The sequence below is a fragment of the Podarcis cretensis genome (genome assembly GCF_951804945.1).
Source record: "Podarcis cretensis genome assembly, chromosome: 2".
Lineage (NCBI taxonomy): Eukaryota > Metazoa > Chordata > Lepidosauria > Squamata > Lacertidae > Podarcis > Podarcis cretensis.
The window spans coordinates 48,826,868-48,842,078 of record NC_137171.1 but is presented as its reverse complement, the minus strand read 5'-3'; the positions used below and the strand labels follow the sequence as shown (position 1 = coordinate 48,842,078).

General features: G+C 41.8%; 1 protein-coding gene across 1 annotated transcript in view; it reads left to right on the top strand.

Moving 5' to 3' along the window:
• The first annotated feature begins 579 nt into the window (after window positions 1–579).
• The window catches only part of LOC307209571 (rho GTPase-activating protein 7-like), a 92,259-nt gene continuing 77,627 nt past the window's right edge, over window positions 580–15,211 (top strand). Inside the window, exon 1 of the mRNA XM_079964774.1 lies at window positions 580–794. Coding sequence (XP_079820900.1) covers window positions 698–794 — 97 coding nt within the window. The 5' untranslated portion in view covers window positions 580–697. The remainder of the gene's footprint in view (window positions 795–15,211) is intronic.

Sequence of the window (15,211 nt, the reverse complement as noted above, 5' to 3'; positions counted from 1 at the left end):
GGCCAGCTCTTGGGGAGTTGACTCAAGAGGTGTGGCCTGGCTGGAGAAGCTGGTTTTCTACTCTATGCAGTCAAGTCTTCTGGGCCTCGTCAAGAATAAAGCTTAATTTACCATTAGCTCTGGTTGTAATTTGTTCATAGTTAAGCATAAGACAACAAGACAAAAGCGTGACCTTCCGAATGTTGTTGTAATTGATACACAAGCTCAGAAGAATTAACAATAGGTTTGAGCCACAGCATTCATTCCATACAGTGTAGAGATTGCTTTGCTTCATTCAAACAGGGCTGGCCCCAGACTTCTGAAGGCCATTGGCACACTGCTGTTGACACCACCACCCCATGGCCAAAACCACAGAGGATTTTTTTTTCATCTGCTGTCTCTATAGCAGCATGACCACCACTACCACTCCCTCCCAGCCCTCTGGACAGCATTTTAACAGTGGCCAGATAATTATGCCATATTTTTTATAGTCTTAATTTATCCACGCTGCCTATAGATCTATGAAACTTAGCCTTTACATCTACTAAATTTACAGAGTTCATAGATCTATAGGCTGAAGCATTGCATTTTGGGTAAATGCAGCCTGCACAGGTGGGAGCCAAGTGTGGCTCCCATTTCAAAAGTGGCATGACTGCTGCCTGCCTTCCAATTAAAACAACAACAACAAAACCCATTGAAATAACTAGGAATTAAAGTAATGCTGTTTAAGAGGCTCAGACCCCTATATGTTCTAAAATGGAGTGGAAGGAGACAGGGAAGAAACATGGGCAGGCCGTTTCTTCAGCTGCGATCAGGTAAGCCAGGAGCAGCTAGTGTAAGCCTTTCATTCAGGTACTGGGTTATTTGCATGCTACCATGTCATTTATTACAAGGCAACTTGCATGTAAAATTGTTTCCATCTGTGACAATTTGGATGCCACCATTAAAGCAGGGTCAGTACAGGGGGAATTTCTATCAGCAATTTGTTTACTTTCTTGCCTCAATTCCCTCCTCATTTATCTTTGTGGCCTATACATTTTAGAGTCATGTCCATCTTGGCCAGAGATATCCAGTCAGGAGGGGCTGATTTCTATGCCAGTAATGGTCACATTTCCTTATTAGAAATTGAATTAGAATTGTTCTAATGTTTTCTTAGCGGATTTAGGCAGCAATCTTAACCCGATTTACCTGGGAGTAAGCCCCTCTGAATTCAGTGGGGTTTACTTCTGAGTAGACATAGTTAGGCTTGTGGTGTGAATTATTGAAAGCATTTATATGTATCTCTCAAAAAAGTTGGAAGTCGTTTATAATACAGTGGTACCTTGGTTAAAGAACAGCTTAGTTTGTGAACAATTTGGATTAAGGACGCTGCAAACCCGGAAGTAGGTGTTTCGGTTTGTGAACTTTGCCTTGGAAGCAGAACATGTTCCACTTCCTGTTGAGTGTGTTCCATTTGTAAATTGTGTCCCATGCTGCTATGGAAAAGCACGCCTTGGTTTAAGAAGGCCTTGGTTTAAGAACGGACTTCCAGAATGGATTAAGTTCGTAAACCAAGGTACCACTGTATACAAATTAAAGCAATTGTGTGAAATCATGAGCTAAGCAAGCCAGCAGAGGGTGTACAGAGAAAGACTCCCCCCCCCAAAAAAAAAAAAAAGATTTCATGCACGCTGCTTGGAGTTCCATCACAGAAGGTGGGACAGCAGGATTAAAAAATAAAACTGAGAAAACATGCGGGAAGACATGAACTAAGCAAGCCAGTAGAGGGAGTACAGAGATCACTGTTTTCTGATCCTCCAGCGAAAGCACATGTACTGTAATCATTTTTCCTCTTGTAAGTATCCATGTCTTATTCTCACCCATGTAGAAGGGGCATGCAAACAACTACTTAAACAAGTTGTATCAGATGCATCCTGGTTAATGAAATTTGCACTACAGGAGCTGTGTACATGGTTTAAGTTATCTTCCTTTCCTTGGAAAAACAGGGTGCATGAGTACCATAAGAATATTGGATTTATGTCAGTGTACTGTATAAACCTTGACATAAGTTTCTGGCTAATGCTGTTGTTACTATTATTTGTATGCCTTTTGCCCCTAGGCTTCAAGAGTGGGTTACAACAATAAATACAAAACCATCAAATATGAAAATAAATTCAGTTATCTACATTCTGTGGTCCTAGGTAAAGGTAAAGGTAAAGGTAAAGGTACCCCTGCCCGTACGGGCCAGTCTTGACAGACTCTGGGGTTGTGTGCCCATCTCACTTAAGAGGCCAGGGGCCAGCGCTGTCCGGAGACACTTCCGGGTCACGTGGCCAGCGTGACATCGCTGCTCTGGCCAGAGCCAGAGCCAGAGCCGCACACGGAAACGCCGTTTACCTTCCCGCTGGTAAGTGGTCCCTATTTATCTACTTGCACCCGGAGGTGCTTTCGAACTGCTAGGTTGGCAGGCGCTGGGACCGAGCAGCGGGAGCGCACCCCGCCGCAGGGATTCGAACCGCCGACCTTTCGATCGGCAAGCCCTAGGCGCTGAGGCTTTAACCCACAGCGCCACCTGCGTCCCTTTTTGGTCCTAGCATATTGACTATCAAAGGCCTCTTGAATAATACACATTTGAAACAAAGCAGGGTTTCTGCCAGCTGTATACCAAGAGGAGTGGTGTGCCCTAGCTGAGAAGGCCCACTGTCAAGTTACTGCTTCTTGAGCTTTGCTTACAGATGGCACTACTAGCAAGGCCTTTCCAGCAGCTCTCAAATCACAGGCTGGCTGATACAGGGAGTTTCTTTCTCTAAAAGTTATCTCCAGTAAATTCACCTGCTTCTTCTGCCTACTACTTCACATTCTAATTCCTCACTGGAGTTGTTGTTGCCAGCTACTTGGATAGCTGATCATCCACAGAGAGACCAGTTTGGGTCTCAGAGAGTGGGAGCAAAGATTCACAGTAAGAGCCAGAGGCCCACTCTTTTGCATTCTGGGAACAAGCACTAATCACGACTACGTATCTTGCCAATTCAAACAATGCCATACTGCCAAAAGAAGTGTGAAAAATTAGTTAAACAATACAGAATATTTGGAAACTCTTGTTTGGCACATGGGTAGTGTCACATAGTACATTTTTTAGTTTGTTACTGCTTGGACAGTGTACACAATAACAATTTTAATGTTAGATGATACAGAAATGACTAACTGCATTTAATCTTCAACCTCATTCTTAGCCGTTCAGTAACCAAATCAGATTCCTATCTGCGTTTAACTCCCTTCACCCAAGACTCCTCCTCATTCCTTTCTGGAACAGTTGTAGCAAAGAGGGCCATTGCTTATAAACCCATCTGTTCATCTCCTCTTACTGAATATTAAAAATCTAGAAAGGAATTCCTGGTTAATCCCAATTGCGCAAACACAGAAACTAAGGAACGCTGTTGTTGGAGAAAGGCACTTGGAAGTGCATTTTACTGCTAAATAATCTTGGGGATCTTTTTTTGGACTGTGTTTCTGCAGATCGGTAGGCAAAGGCTGCCCCTGCCCCATGATATCAGCCTGCCTGAACTCTGAAATAACCTGGAGAGATCCTCTCCAATGCCCTGCCTTTATCTGAGGTGCATTGATACAAAACTGGCTGCTCTTCAGCTCAGCACCTAGGTTGCTGAATTCCATCCCCCAGAATATTTTTATAGCTTTCTAATACCTTTTTGTTTAGGCAGCCATTTCATCTGAGTCGACTGATTACTTTCTGCATTGTTGGGTTGCTTTCTGCCACCTCTAAATTCATTTTATTTTAAATCGGTTGTTTTATGGCCTTGTCTTGGGCAGTATCCAAATAACACTGCCTTGTCAGTGCAAGGATTTAAACTTATGCGACAGAATTTTCTCCATGCACCCCCTAAATCTATTCTAGGGGTTCCCCCAACCCTCCAGAATATCTGAGGAGAATGTGTGGTTCATGAGGGGAGTGTTCACTTGCACAATTGTAAATCCTTGCATGGATGGGATGCATTCGTTGAATACCACCTTTCTTTAATAGAATCTCTTATTTTATTGTGAGCCACCATAGTGCTGTGTGGGCTAAAAGGTGAGCTAGACACCTCCACACCACACATTTAAAGCACATGTAGACCACTTTAACAGTTAAAGAATCTGGGAGCTGTAGCTTAACCCCAAGAGAGCCGCAATTCATAGCACACATAACTTCAGTTCCCAGCTTCTTCGGTGGAAGCCATGTGCTTTAAATGTATGGTGTGGGTGTATTTATTTATAAATCTTATAAATAAAAATGAATGATACCTCATAAGTAATAGCAGCATAGCTTCTAATTCTCATCTTAGTTACGGAATTATTAGTATATGAAGTGCTCTGTATCAGAAAGCCACAGTAAAACTGTGGAGCTCTCCTGTAATTATTTGGGACCTGCTCTCTTGTTTGCAGAGATGGTCTTTGTACCTCTATTGTTACTTGCATATGAAAGCAATAATTGCAGAACTGAGGCACTTTGGGGGTATGGGGGTGAGAGAATGAGAAAGGATAGTTGTGGGTTAGAGGTTTAGGGCCTTAGAATAAGGTTCCCTACAGAGGCCACATGTCCTTTGCATTTGGTCCTTGTGGTCTTCCCCAAAACTGCTGCAGATAAGTCATTTTTCCCCTTTTGAAGCTGAGCTAGCAGTAGTGCTGCCAGGAGCTCCAGCTGAAGAGCAAAAGGTCTTGGAACTGTAGCTTGCGGAAAATCTATGTCTTCTCTCCGTTCATTCTGGAATAGTGCCAAGGGTGAACTAAAGCCAAATGTATGAGATGTCTTATTCAAGAAATCAACATTTGTTGTGCAACACACACACACACACACACACCCTTATCACACCCTTATCACAGCACTGATGTAGGAAACTTCCTGTAACCACAGCAACATGTTAGATTTTACTTTCATTTGAAAGTGTTATCTTGTACTTAAAGTGTTGGCTGTGAAAACTGGGGGATCAGTTTGTTCTACACTCAAAACTTCCTGGATTTGAGAGAGGCTTCCCATGGAAAAGAAAACCCCAGCATTTCTGTTAAATCTCTCCATCAAACTCAGAAAAATCTTACTTGTTTATTTAAACGATACCATTTCAAATGTAACCGTGTGTGTTTTAATTAATTTTTCTTCCTCCATTTGCCTCTTACTGCCAAATGAATTGGTAAGAGTGCAAGTCTATGTACTCAGAAGTACGGTAAGTCCCGTTGAATTCAGTGGAGCTTACTTTCACGTGCCTAGTATTGAACTTGAAGTTGAAATGGATTGCCTGGGTTTCCCCATTACTGAAAACATTTCACGTTTTAATTTCATTGATTAATTTCAGCATGTGTGCAGAGTGCCTAGAGAATGGTCAGAATGTATAGGACACTTCATTAAATATATATAAAAAAATTCTACTATAATCATAATAATTTTATTGAAGTTTTTCATGGTGTACAGAAGCCAAGAAAGCATCCAGAAAGTCTCTAGGTAATATCAGCATTCCTCCATGTCCCATGACAATAGAATTGATCCAAAGTGACGCAGTTTTCCATCCTACTGGTTTAAATGGGAAAGGATTAAGTATGTTGGAACATAGGAAGCAGAAGCAGACCATTGGCCCACCAAGTTTAGTATTGGCTACACTGACTACCAGCAGCTCTCCAGGGTTTCAGACCAGAGACTTTTTCTCAGTCCTACCTGGAGGTTGAACCTGAGGTCTTTCTGCATGGAAAGCAGATATTCTATCCCTGACTTGTAGCCCTTCCCCCAATAGAAGGTCCTATTGACTTTTAATTAAGAATACTAATAGGGTTACCTTTACCTGGATCACATCCATAAGCAGCAAGGCAAGTTTGTTATGCAATTATAACAAAAGTCTCCCCTGCAGGGGCCTGGGAGCTTTTCTCCATCAAGCTAATAAGGGTGTTTTTTGTTGAGATCGGGACCAGGAATAATAATAATAATAATAATTTATTATTTGTACCCTGCCCATCTGGCTGGGTTTTCCCAGCCACCGTGGGCGGCTTCCACAGAGACCAAAAATACACTAAGATGTCACACATTAAAAACTTCCCTGAACAGATGTCTTCTGAATGTCAGGTGGTTGTTTATCTCTTTGACATCTGATGGGAGGGCGTTCTACAGGGCAGGCGCCACTACTGAGAAGGCCCTCTGCCTGGTTCCCTGTAGCTTTGATTCTCGCAATGAGGGAACTGCCAGAAGGCCCTTGGCGCTGGACCTCAGCGTCTGGGCAGAACGATGGGGGTGGAGACACTCCTTCAGGTATTCAGGAAAGGAATTGTGAAAGCTCTCCTCCTTGCATGCTGCACTTCCAAAAAAAATTACATGCAGTTAGTGTTTTTAAGCATAGTTTCAAATGATGATGTGCTTAGCATCTCTTCCAGTTTGGTTCTTTGACTGTAACATTTCTCAGGACAGGAACTTGCCCTTTGTGCTTCATAGTGTGTCATGAGCATTGATATTAGTATCAGTGGACTTAAACGTTTGTGGATGCCTTTTTCCTTCTAGCCATGAGCTGATAGCCCATACTTGATGTACAACTTGGTATTTAGGTTATCTGAAGCAACTAATGCATTTTTTAAAGATGCATTTTTTACACGCACAATCACTTAAGAAGGACTGTTAAGGCTGAAAGCCCGTGCAATCCTGAAATAAGCAGGGCTTACTTCTGAACAATCATGCATTCAGCTGAGCTCTAAGTGGTATTCTTTGTAATGTTCTGGAGAATATGCTTTCAATCCCCACCTAACAATTACGTTAATATCAGGGGTGCAGTGAAAATTAGCATATAAATCGGATTCAGAATTTCATCTGAAACACCTCTCTTTTCACCAATAGGGTTGCTAGCCACTAAAGTTGAGATTGTGCCTGCTACTTTAAAAGCTCATAAAGACCCTAACTGTTATGTTCCTCTTTCACGTGATGTAAAAGCCATTACTGGAACAACAGTGGAATACACTGCTGGTTTAATGCTCATTTCTGTGTTCTTTGCTTCCGTTAATAATCTATTTGCAGATAATATGGAAATGAGTGCTAAACTTGTGCTATATTCCCATATAGTTCTGGAAGTGGCTTTTACATTGTGTGAAAGCTCAAATAGAATGTAGAAATTAACAGGGAAATGTGAAAATGGAATAAATTGTCGTGTGAATGCAGTGCTTGATTTCTTTTTTGTTTATTTATAATTTTCATTTATGTGTATTACAATTATTCAATCAGAGTTTTAACATTTCAAACTCCGACTCCCTTCCCCTTCTTTCTGTGATTCTTTACATTTCTTTTCATCTTCCTGCATATTCCAAATTATCTCAACATATTCTTTTACATATTCCTGTATATATCCATATATATTTTGAAACTGCAGGTTTTTACATTAATTCTGATTCCTGCCAATGTCTTAATCTGTTTACAGTTTGTTTATAAATAATAAACCATTTCCATGCCTTTCTTTAAAAATTGTTATCTTGATTTCTTATTCTCCCGGTAAGTTTCACCATTTCTGCGTAGTCCATTAACTTCTGTATCCATTCTTTTTTCGTCAGGACCTCGTCTTCCTTCTATTTTTGGGCAAATAACATTCTTGAAGCTGTGGTTTCATATATAAATGCATTTCTATAATGTTTAGGTAGTTCTGATCCCATGATTCCCAAAAGAAAAGCTTCTGGGGTTTTTAAAAATAAATGTTATCTTAAACATCTTTTTCAATTCATTATATATCATTTCTCAGTAAGCTTTAACCTTATTACAAGACCACCACATATGAAAAAAGTACCTTCTTTCTCTTTACATTTCCAGCACATATTCAATTTGAATTTGAATATTTTTGCCAATCTACTAGATGTTAGGTACCATCTATATAACATTTTCATATAGTTTTCTCTTAAACTATAACATGCTGTAAATTTTATATCCATGTACCATAAACGTTCCTATGCATCCATTTCTATATTATGACCAATATCTATTGCCCAGCGCAGTGCTTGTCTTCTGTTTGTTCTGTTGTGCAGGACAGAAGGATGAGCAGCAGGTTAGAAGGTGGTGCTTATATGAGCTCTTTAAAGAGACAGATAGAGCATCTTAGTTACGGTAGTTTCAGGCAGCCTTAACCTCTGGGAGCTCTTTAAGAAACACATTTCTAAATACCCCAGAGACTGCCATTTTAAACACCACCTGTTTAATTAGGTTACACAACTAATCACCCAGATCTCTTGGAATATTGTCTTTGTTTAAATTGGCTTCCAGAGCCATTTTCTCAATTTGCTTTGGGCTTCTTTCCTAAGAAGCTGTGAGATGAAGACCTTCCATACTATTACATCTTAGAAGTAGAAGGTGAGTACTCTCTGTACTGCCTCTTTTCACTTTCTGCATTCCTAGTTATCATCTCTGTCTGTTGCTGGTAGTGGAGGAAAAGTGGAACAGAATTAAGCAGAGCAGAATGGATCTCTGCTGTTTCAAAACTGGATTACACCAGTGGAAACAACTGAGATGAAGATTTGTTAATCCGCCAAAGTGAGTCATATTCTAGAGAAAATGCTTTGGGAAAGAAACTAATTAATGTTTTGGTTGTTGTGTGATTACAATATCTAGGATGGGAACGCATGTGCAATGCTACCAATAATTAGCTTATTCTTAGGAAATGTATTTAACATTTACCATAATGCTGAGATTTCCACACCTGAATGGCAGCTATGTGGTTTGCTAAATGGAGAGGCATTCTATCACACAGGTGGAACTTGTTAAAAATCAGCTACTGCAGCTGAGGGAAGAAAACAGAAAAGGGGGGAGTCTCCTTTGCCTGATATTTTGGTGAAGTCATCCAAAAATGTTTAGAAGTTGCTTTGAGTGAATTTTTGAATGGTGCGATTTGAAGAGAGAATAGATGTAAGTCTAAAGGGAGGGAGGGAGGGTTGTTGGTGTGTGGTGTTAATTGTGCTTCTTCAAGGCATGGAATGCTGAATAATTTTAACAAACACAAAAATTCTCAACCATTGATGTCTATGCTATTTGATCTGAGAGTGTCCCACACTGGAAATTCTAACAATCAAGTTAATTAACTTGTAGCACCTCACTGCAATGCTTCTGTTAAGGCTTAATGTTTCTTTAACACCTGGTTTTCCTTGAGCTAATTCTTAGGTAGCTTTCTGCCTGCATTGGCCTCATTAATTCATCTGGTACTTTACAGATATAGTAGGAGAAGAAGGTGAAACTAAAGAATGGGAGAGAAGAGCAGTGAAGAACCCAGGGCTGGGCTAGGAAATGTTCAAAGTTGGTAATTTCTGGCAGTTACATAGTATAAACATATGTAATCAGTATAAAATACTCTCTAAAACACAGTAACCCTGGGTGGTGGGGATTTTTTTTCTCATTCAATAACTCTCAACTCTAAGCATTTCCTGATGATAAAACAACAGGGGCTGATCTTATTCCCAGTGGGTGGGGTGTTCTGATCCTGAGATGTGGGAGGCAGGAAGGAGGGAGTTAAATGAAAACCATATGTTGTTTGATTTTGCCTCTGTTAGATTTCTGAAGTTTTATATTAGAAAGAGACAGATACTAGATTTAGCTATTGGTTAGCATGAACGGCTCCTGGAAATCTGTCTCAAATGCTCAGATAGATAGATGCAAAACCAAATGTGCCTCCTTTAGGTGCAGGAATTTTAGTGGTTTGTCAATGCTGCTAAATCACAATAAGGCTGCATTCAGACGTGGGGCTTACTGCAATAGTTTTCCTGGGTATAATGCTAGCACTTCTATCCCAATTTCTCACATTCCTTTTCCACCGCAGTACCTTGTTGTGTTATGTAAATATGGCTTTTGGATCAATATACAGTACAGTGGTACCTGGTGCTACAGACTCTTCGGGTTACAAACTCTGCTAACCAGGTAGTGGTTGCTCCAGGTTAAGAATTTTGCCCCAGGAAAAGAACGGAAATCGCGCGCCAACAGCACAGCGGCAGCAGAAGGCCCCATTAGCGAAAGCACGCCTGAGGTTAAGAACCGTTTCAGGTTAAGAATGGACCTCTGGAACGAATTAAGTTCTTAACCCGAGGTACCACTGTACTTCCTTGTCCTGTTAAATTTGAAATGGTAGGAAAGAGCTGTCTGAACAAGGATGCCAACAGGATTCCCTAGGCCTGGGACAGTGTATGTGGTTTGGGGCCCCAGCAGTCTATAAGAGCTGTTGCTGATATTCACTTAGGCTATACGAGTTCTTGGTGCTTGAAACCAAAGGAGGGAGGCTGTGGCTATTGTGCCACAGCCCTGAGGTTTTGGGTGTTAATTTCCATTTCTTGAGTCAGTTGATAACATGGGTTCGTAGGTTTACAAAAAAGGAATGTCATATTGTATTTTTGAAATAATATGCTTACTTTAAATCCCATTGACTTCAGCTATGTGATTTTGTGCTGGATTACAGCCTTTATTTTTACTTCCTGCTTCAGTAGTAGCCCTCAAAGCGGCATCCATAAAACTGTTCTTGATACTGGCCAATGCTTGCTCTTTTTACTGCCTGATGACAGTAAAAAGTGTCAAGTGCCTTGGACTCAGTATAATATTGAGACAGGCCATGGTATCTTGGCACTGTTAAGAATACACATGTACACATGGATTGGTATTTTCTTTAGATATATCAAATTAATCCTACCCCAGTCCTCAGGATCATTGAGTGGAGACAACGTTATTATTGACCCAGAAAGAGTTTGTTTTGTTATCTCTTCTGCGGACTGAGAATTCTTGGACAGATTTGCGAGACAACAGGAAATGTGCTAAAAATTAAGTGAACAATCAGTTCTTGTTCTCATGCTTGAAATGGCTTGATGCAACTCTATATTAGAAATGCTTGCTTTTAGATTCAGGAAACCAAGATAGCAGAGCAAGGTTACGTTTTCCTCATATTGCAAGCCTAACTGGCAAGTTCAAACTGTACATGCTGCAAAATAGAATGACTTGCAGTGTGATCCTTTCCCCCATGCTCAGTGCTGCTGGATTAGGGTTAGGATTAGGAGATGTGTCCCTCTGTCGGGCTCCTCCAGTAGGAGGCTTTGTCACTGTGGAGGTCCCTGCTGCAGCTGCTGAAAGAACATAAAGTGGAGAAGCTCCTACCAGCAGAAGTGTGCCTGCTGACAGTAGCTTGCTTATATTCTGAAACAGGATGTTACTGGGGTGAGGAAGGAGCAGAGCCAGCCATGGATTCACCAGATCCACAGCTTCCTTATCCATCTGAGAGGGAGCCAGTTTGGATCCCATTACTGTCCCAGCCTGGAGTGCAACAGCAAAAAAATTCTGGGTGGAACAAGTGCCCCCCTTCCACTCTGGCCTTCAGAAGCCAACAGAGCTGCAAATTCTATTGTGAATTTGCTAACCTGTGCCTCCTGGCCACTCTTTCTGCCCATATATATATTTTACATACACCCTGTGACGTGTGGAAACTGGTATTTCCCATCTAGTAATCACTGACTGTTTTGAAGCTACTGTATATTCCGAGTGGTTTTGTTTTTTGAAAAGACCTACTTACAGTGTATGTAACCCAGGCAGTTTCATGGAAAGAACTTGATGGCATTAGACCTTGATGTTTACCCTTTGATTTGCTCCATAGGAACAAACAGGAACATAGGAAGCTGCTTTACGTCATGCCATACATGATCTAACCCAGCACTCGCTGGCAGCGGCTCTCCAGGGTCTTGGGCAAGATCTTGTTCCTCACCTGCACCTGTTCCTTTTAAATGGAGATGCACTGAAGACCTTCTGCTTGCAAAGCAAATGTTCTGCTACTGAGCTGTGGTCACCCCTGCCCCTTTGTTGTAGATGTTTCTCCCTATCTCTAGCTTTAAGTCTGTTCTGTATTTTGGAATGTGGATATTTTATCTCTAACTGTTGAAACAGTTGCTGTTTTGGCCCCCAGAGACGTTGGCACACCAAATGAGTTAAACCAGCCCTAAGATTTGTAGCATATCTGCTAAGGGCTTGATGGGTTATAAATGCAATTAGTTGCCATGATAGAAACTGCAAAACAAAGAGCTTTCTAGTTACAAGGGAAGGTAAAATTAAAAGAAGGAATCTCCATTTCATAATGAAAATTAATGAATGATCGTGCGGCTGAAATCACATGTTCCTTACCTCAGTTTTCCTATTGCAGCACATGAAACGGAGAGCGCGCCATCTTTTTTGGCAATCCAATGGCGCTATTCTTACTAATCATTGCAAGGCAAATGGTCTCTTGTGGCAAGTCAAACACTCCTCCATGTGAAGTCTAGGAAATACTATTTTTCACATGAGGATTTATCCCCTCTGAACCACACAGGGTTATCTAGGAATGGATATCGAGCATATGATGATTAACTAGCAAAATGCACATATCCTAAGTGATTGCATCCTCTTTGGCTTGCTATAGTATCAAGAGGTCCAGCAGATTCAATCAGCAAGTGGGGAGCCTTTGGCCACAGACCTAGTTAGCCCCACCAAGCCTACCAGTCACAGGAAGGTTTGAAAGAGAATTCCAGCTGCAGCTACAAAGGAAAATGCTGGAGCATGCTCCTGAGCCTTCCTCTGCAGCCATGGCTTGTATTTTCAATCACCTGGTGTCATGTGATGTTGGATAATTGACAGGAGGGTGACTTCATCTACCTGTCCAAGGGGCCCACAGAGCCCTCAGGCCAGATCAACAACTCTCAGGATCAAATGGTACTGTAAAAAGCAGAATATTTGTTTTTGGATTTGTAGCTTCACTGCTCTGACTAATTGATCTAGCACTATACTGGCGATTCACTAAAGAACTGGGAGGATCTGAACCATGTCCGTAGCCAGGGGGGGGGGCAGGGAGGGGTAATTGCCCCCCTATAATTTTTTTAAATAAAAATACATAGCAAACTGAGGTTCTACCCCTGCTAACAAAAGGCCTCCTCCCCCCAACAAAAACCCTGGCTGCGCCCATGATCTGAACAGAATATGTGTGTGCTTTTGTTCTTTGTGCCCCACAGTAAAACATGTTCCCCGCTGCTGGAGATATCAAGCTAAAACACCTTTCAAACGCAGGAATAGCTTGATATTGACTAGGATACCTTGGGGGCCCTTTAACGTAAATCCTTTCGCTCTCCCACATTCACTACGGTTGATGCTATTTTTTCTTTTGAATCTGCTTTCCTTCAGTTCTGTCTGATGATAATTCCATTCCTTCTAAGGAAGGATCTCCCTTAACTTGTATGTGTGTGAGAGAGCGTGAGCGTGAATGCACTACTGCCAAGCTGACACATGGTGGCTACAGTTTGCCCCAGTTCCAGAGTGTCATCCAAATATCTCTGTACTCCCATAAGTTCACCACCACCACCCCAGTTTATTTATTTATTTATTACTGAGGTTTTTAAGGTAGATTTGTACCTTTGTAAAGAGGAGAATAATGGTAAGGCAATATTATATGGTCAGTTAAAGTACAGAATAATACTTATTTTCAAATAGCTTAATTAGATTGATCGACATTGGTTTAATAAAGATAATATATAAAAGTATGAATATTATGCATTTCTAGATTATTTAAAATGACACAACCAAGTGTTTAAACTGTAATAAAATAGTATAGCTGTAGTGTTTAGTTTTTGATATGAAATACAAATTTGTTTGTTCTTGTACTTTGTTCTTGCACACCCATTCCCTTCAAACACTATCACTCGATCAAGATGAGGACTTAATTTAAGGCTGTGCTGGGTTAGTCCAAGACTGGCCAAGAACAGTTCCCTAACCCAAGTGACTATACAATGGCAATCCAAGATACACAACCCAGGATCCCTTGAAATGTCGTGGAGGTAATTCTTGGCATTTGCATGGCTGTACACAAGGTGAGGGTTGTGCCCTGGCCTGACTGGCAAGTTGCAACGGATTATTGGGTGCATGTCTCAGATCTCATGCTGCTTCATTGGCATCCATGAAAAACCTGTTGCTGCCAGCAACGATTTGAGTTGCTTGTGCTGCTGACACCAGCTCTCTTCATTCAGCAGAAGGAACTGAGAAGAATGGAAGGAATCTGCCACCTTTCATCCTCTCCCGGCCTCCCTGCAGTGTATACTCAGCAGGATGTAAATTTCTGTTGGCTGGCTAGTCCTCCTGAACTACAAATTGTGGACTGTGTCCTTCTATTCAGTGTCTTGGCCCTTGCTGCATGAGTGCCTCCTTAACTCATCAAGTTGTGCTCCTGCTTGGCTGTGACTGGGTCCAACTCTCTGCAGGAGTAGCACAATTCATGTGGTAGGCAAGGGAACAGATTTGAGCTGGCCTGAGCACTTTTTGAAAGCTTGCTTCTGTGTTTCCCCCTCCACCCTTGCAGCATGAACAGCCAGGATATTTGGAGAGCTGTGAATAGTTCGGAAGGGCACAAAATCCTTATTGAGGCAACAGGGACTTGAGGCAACGAACCGTGTACTTCAAACTATGTTGAGAAAAGGTGCAGTGGGAACCTAGAGAAGTAGGTTACCTTCCTTGGTAGTGTGGAATTTAGTCCTGCTAGTATTGCTCTTTTGCAAAACTTGTTGCAGCTTTGCTTGCTGCAGTGCTCCGAGAAGCTGTGTGTGTGTGGCTTTCCAGTCAGCAAAAATTCACTTCAAACTCAAGGATATTTTCCCTCTCGCTCTCTTTCTCCATGCTGCCAAACTGAGCCAGGTCCTCTGAAGAGCAGCTCATTCCTGTACAAGCAGTTGGCCTCCTCGAGGAGCCCTGACCTTATTAGCAGTAAGGGGATGCTTCTCTGCCACTTCCAGGGAGGGAGGGTCATGAGAAGCAGCCATGAACGTGATGAGAATGTAAACAAAGGGCCAGATGCACCTTCCCAGACCTACATGGGGGACAGTTTCCTGAGGTGATACAAAATTCAACTTTACAGAACTGTGTTTCGTGTTGTGTAGGGTCTCCCTTTCCCTTCTGATTTGCTTGCCCAAAAGGTAAGACTAACAGTGTTTGAGTCTTGCTGACATAACTCATTCCCTTTTACTGAATAATTAAACATAACTGTAGCCTGTTTTTTGCTTTGAGTTATCCTGAGAATGCTAATGCCACTTGTGAAGGGGGTCTGTGGGGACCCACCAGAGGGCATTTTGATCGGGGTCCTCTCAGACCTTAACCCCATGCTGCCTGGATGTGACGTTAGAGGGGTGTATAATTCATTATATTTAAGAGCTGCATTGGTCTCTCCAATTTATTCTGTACCAACCTGAAGGCTGCGTAACTTGTCAGTTAAGTTGCTTGCCT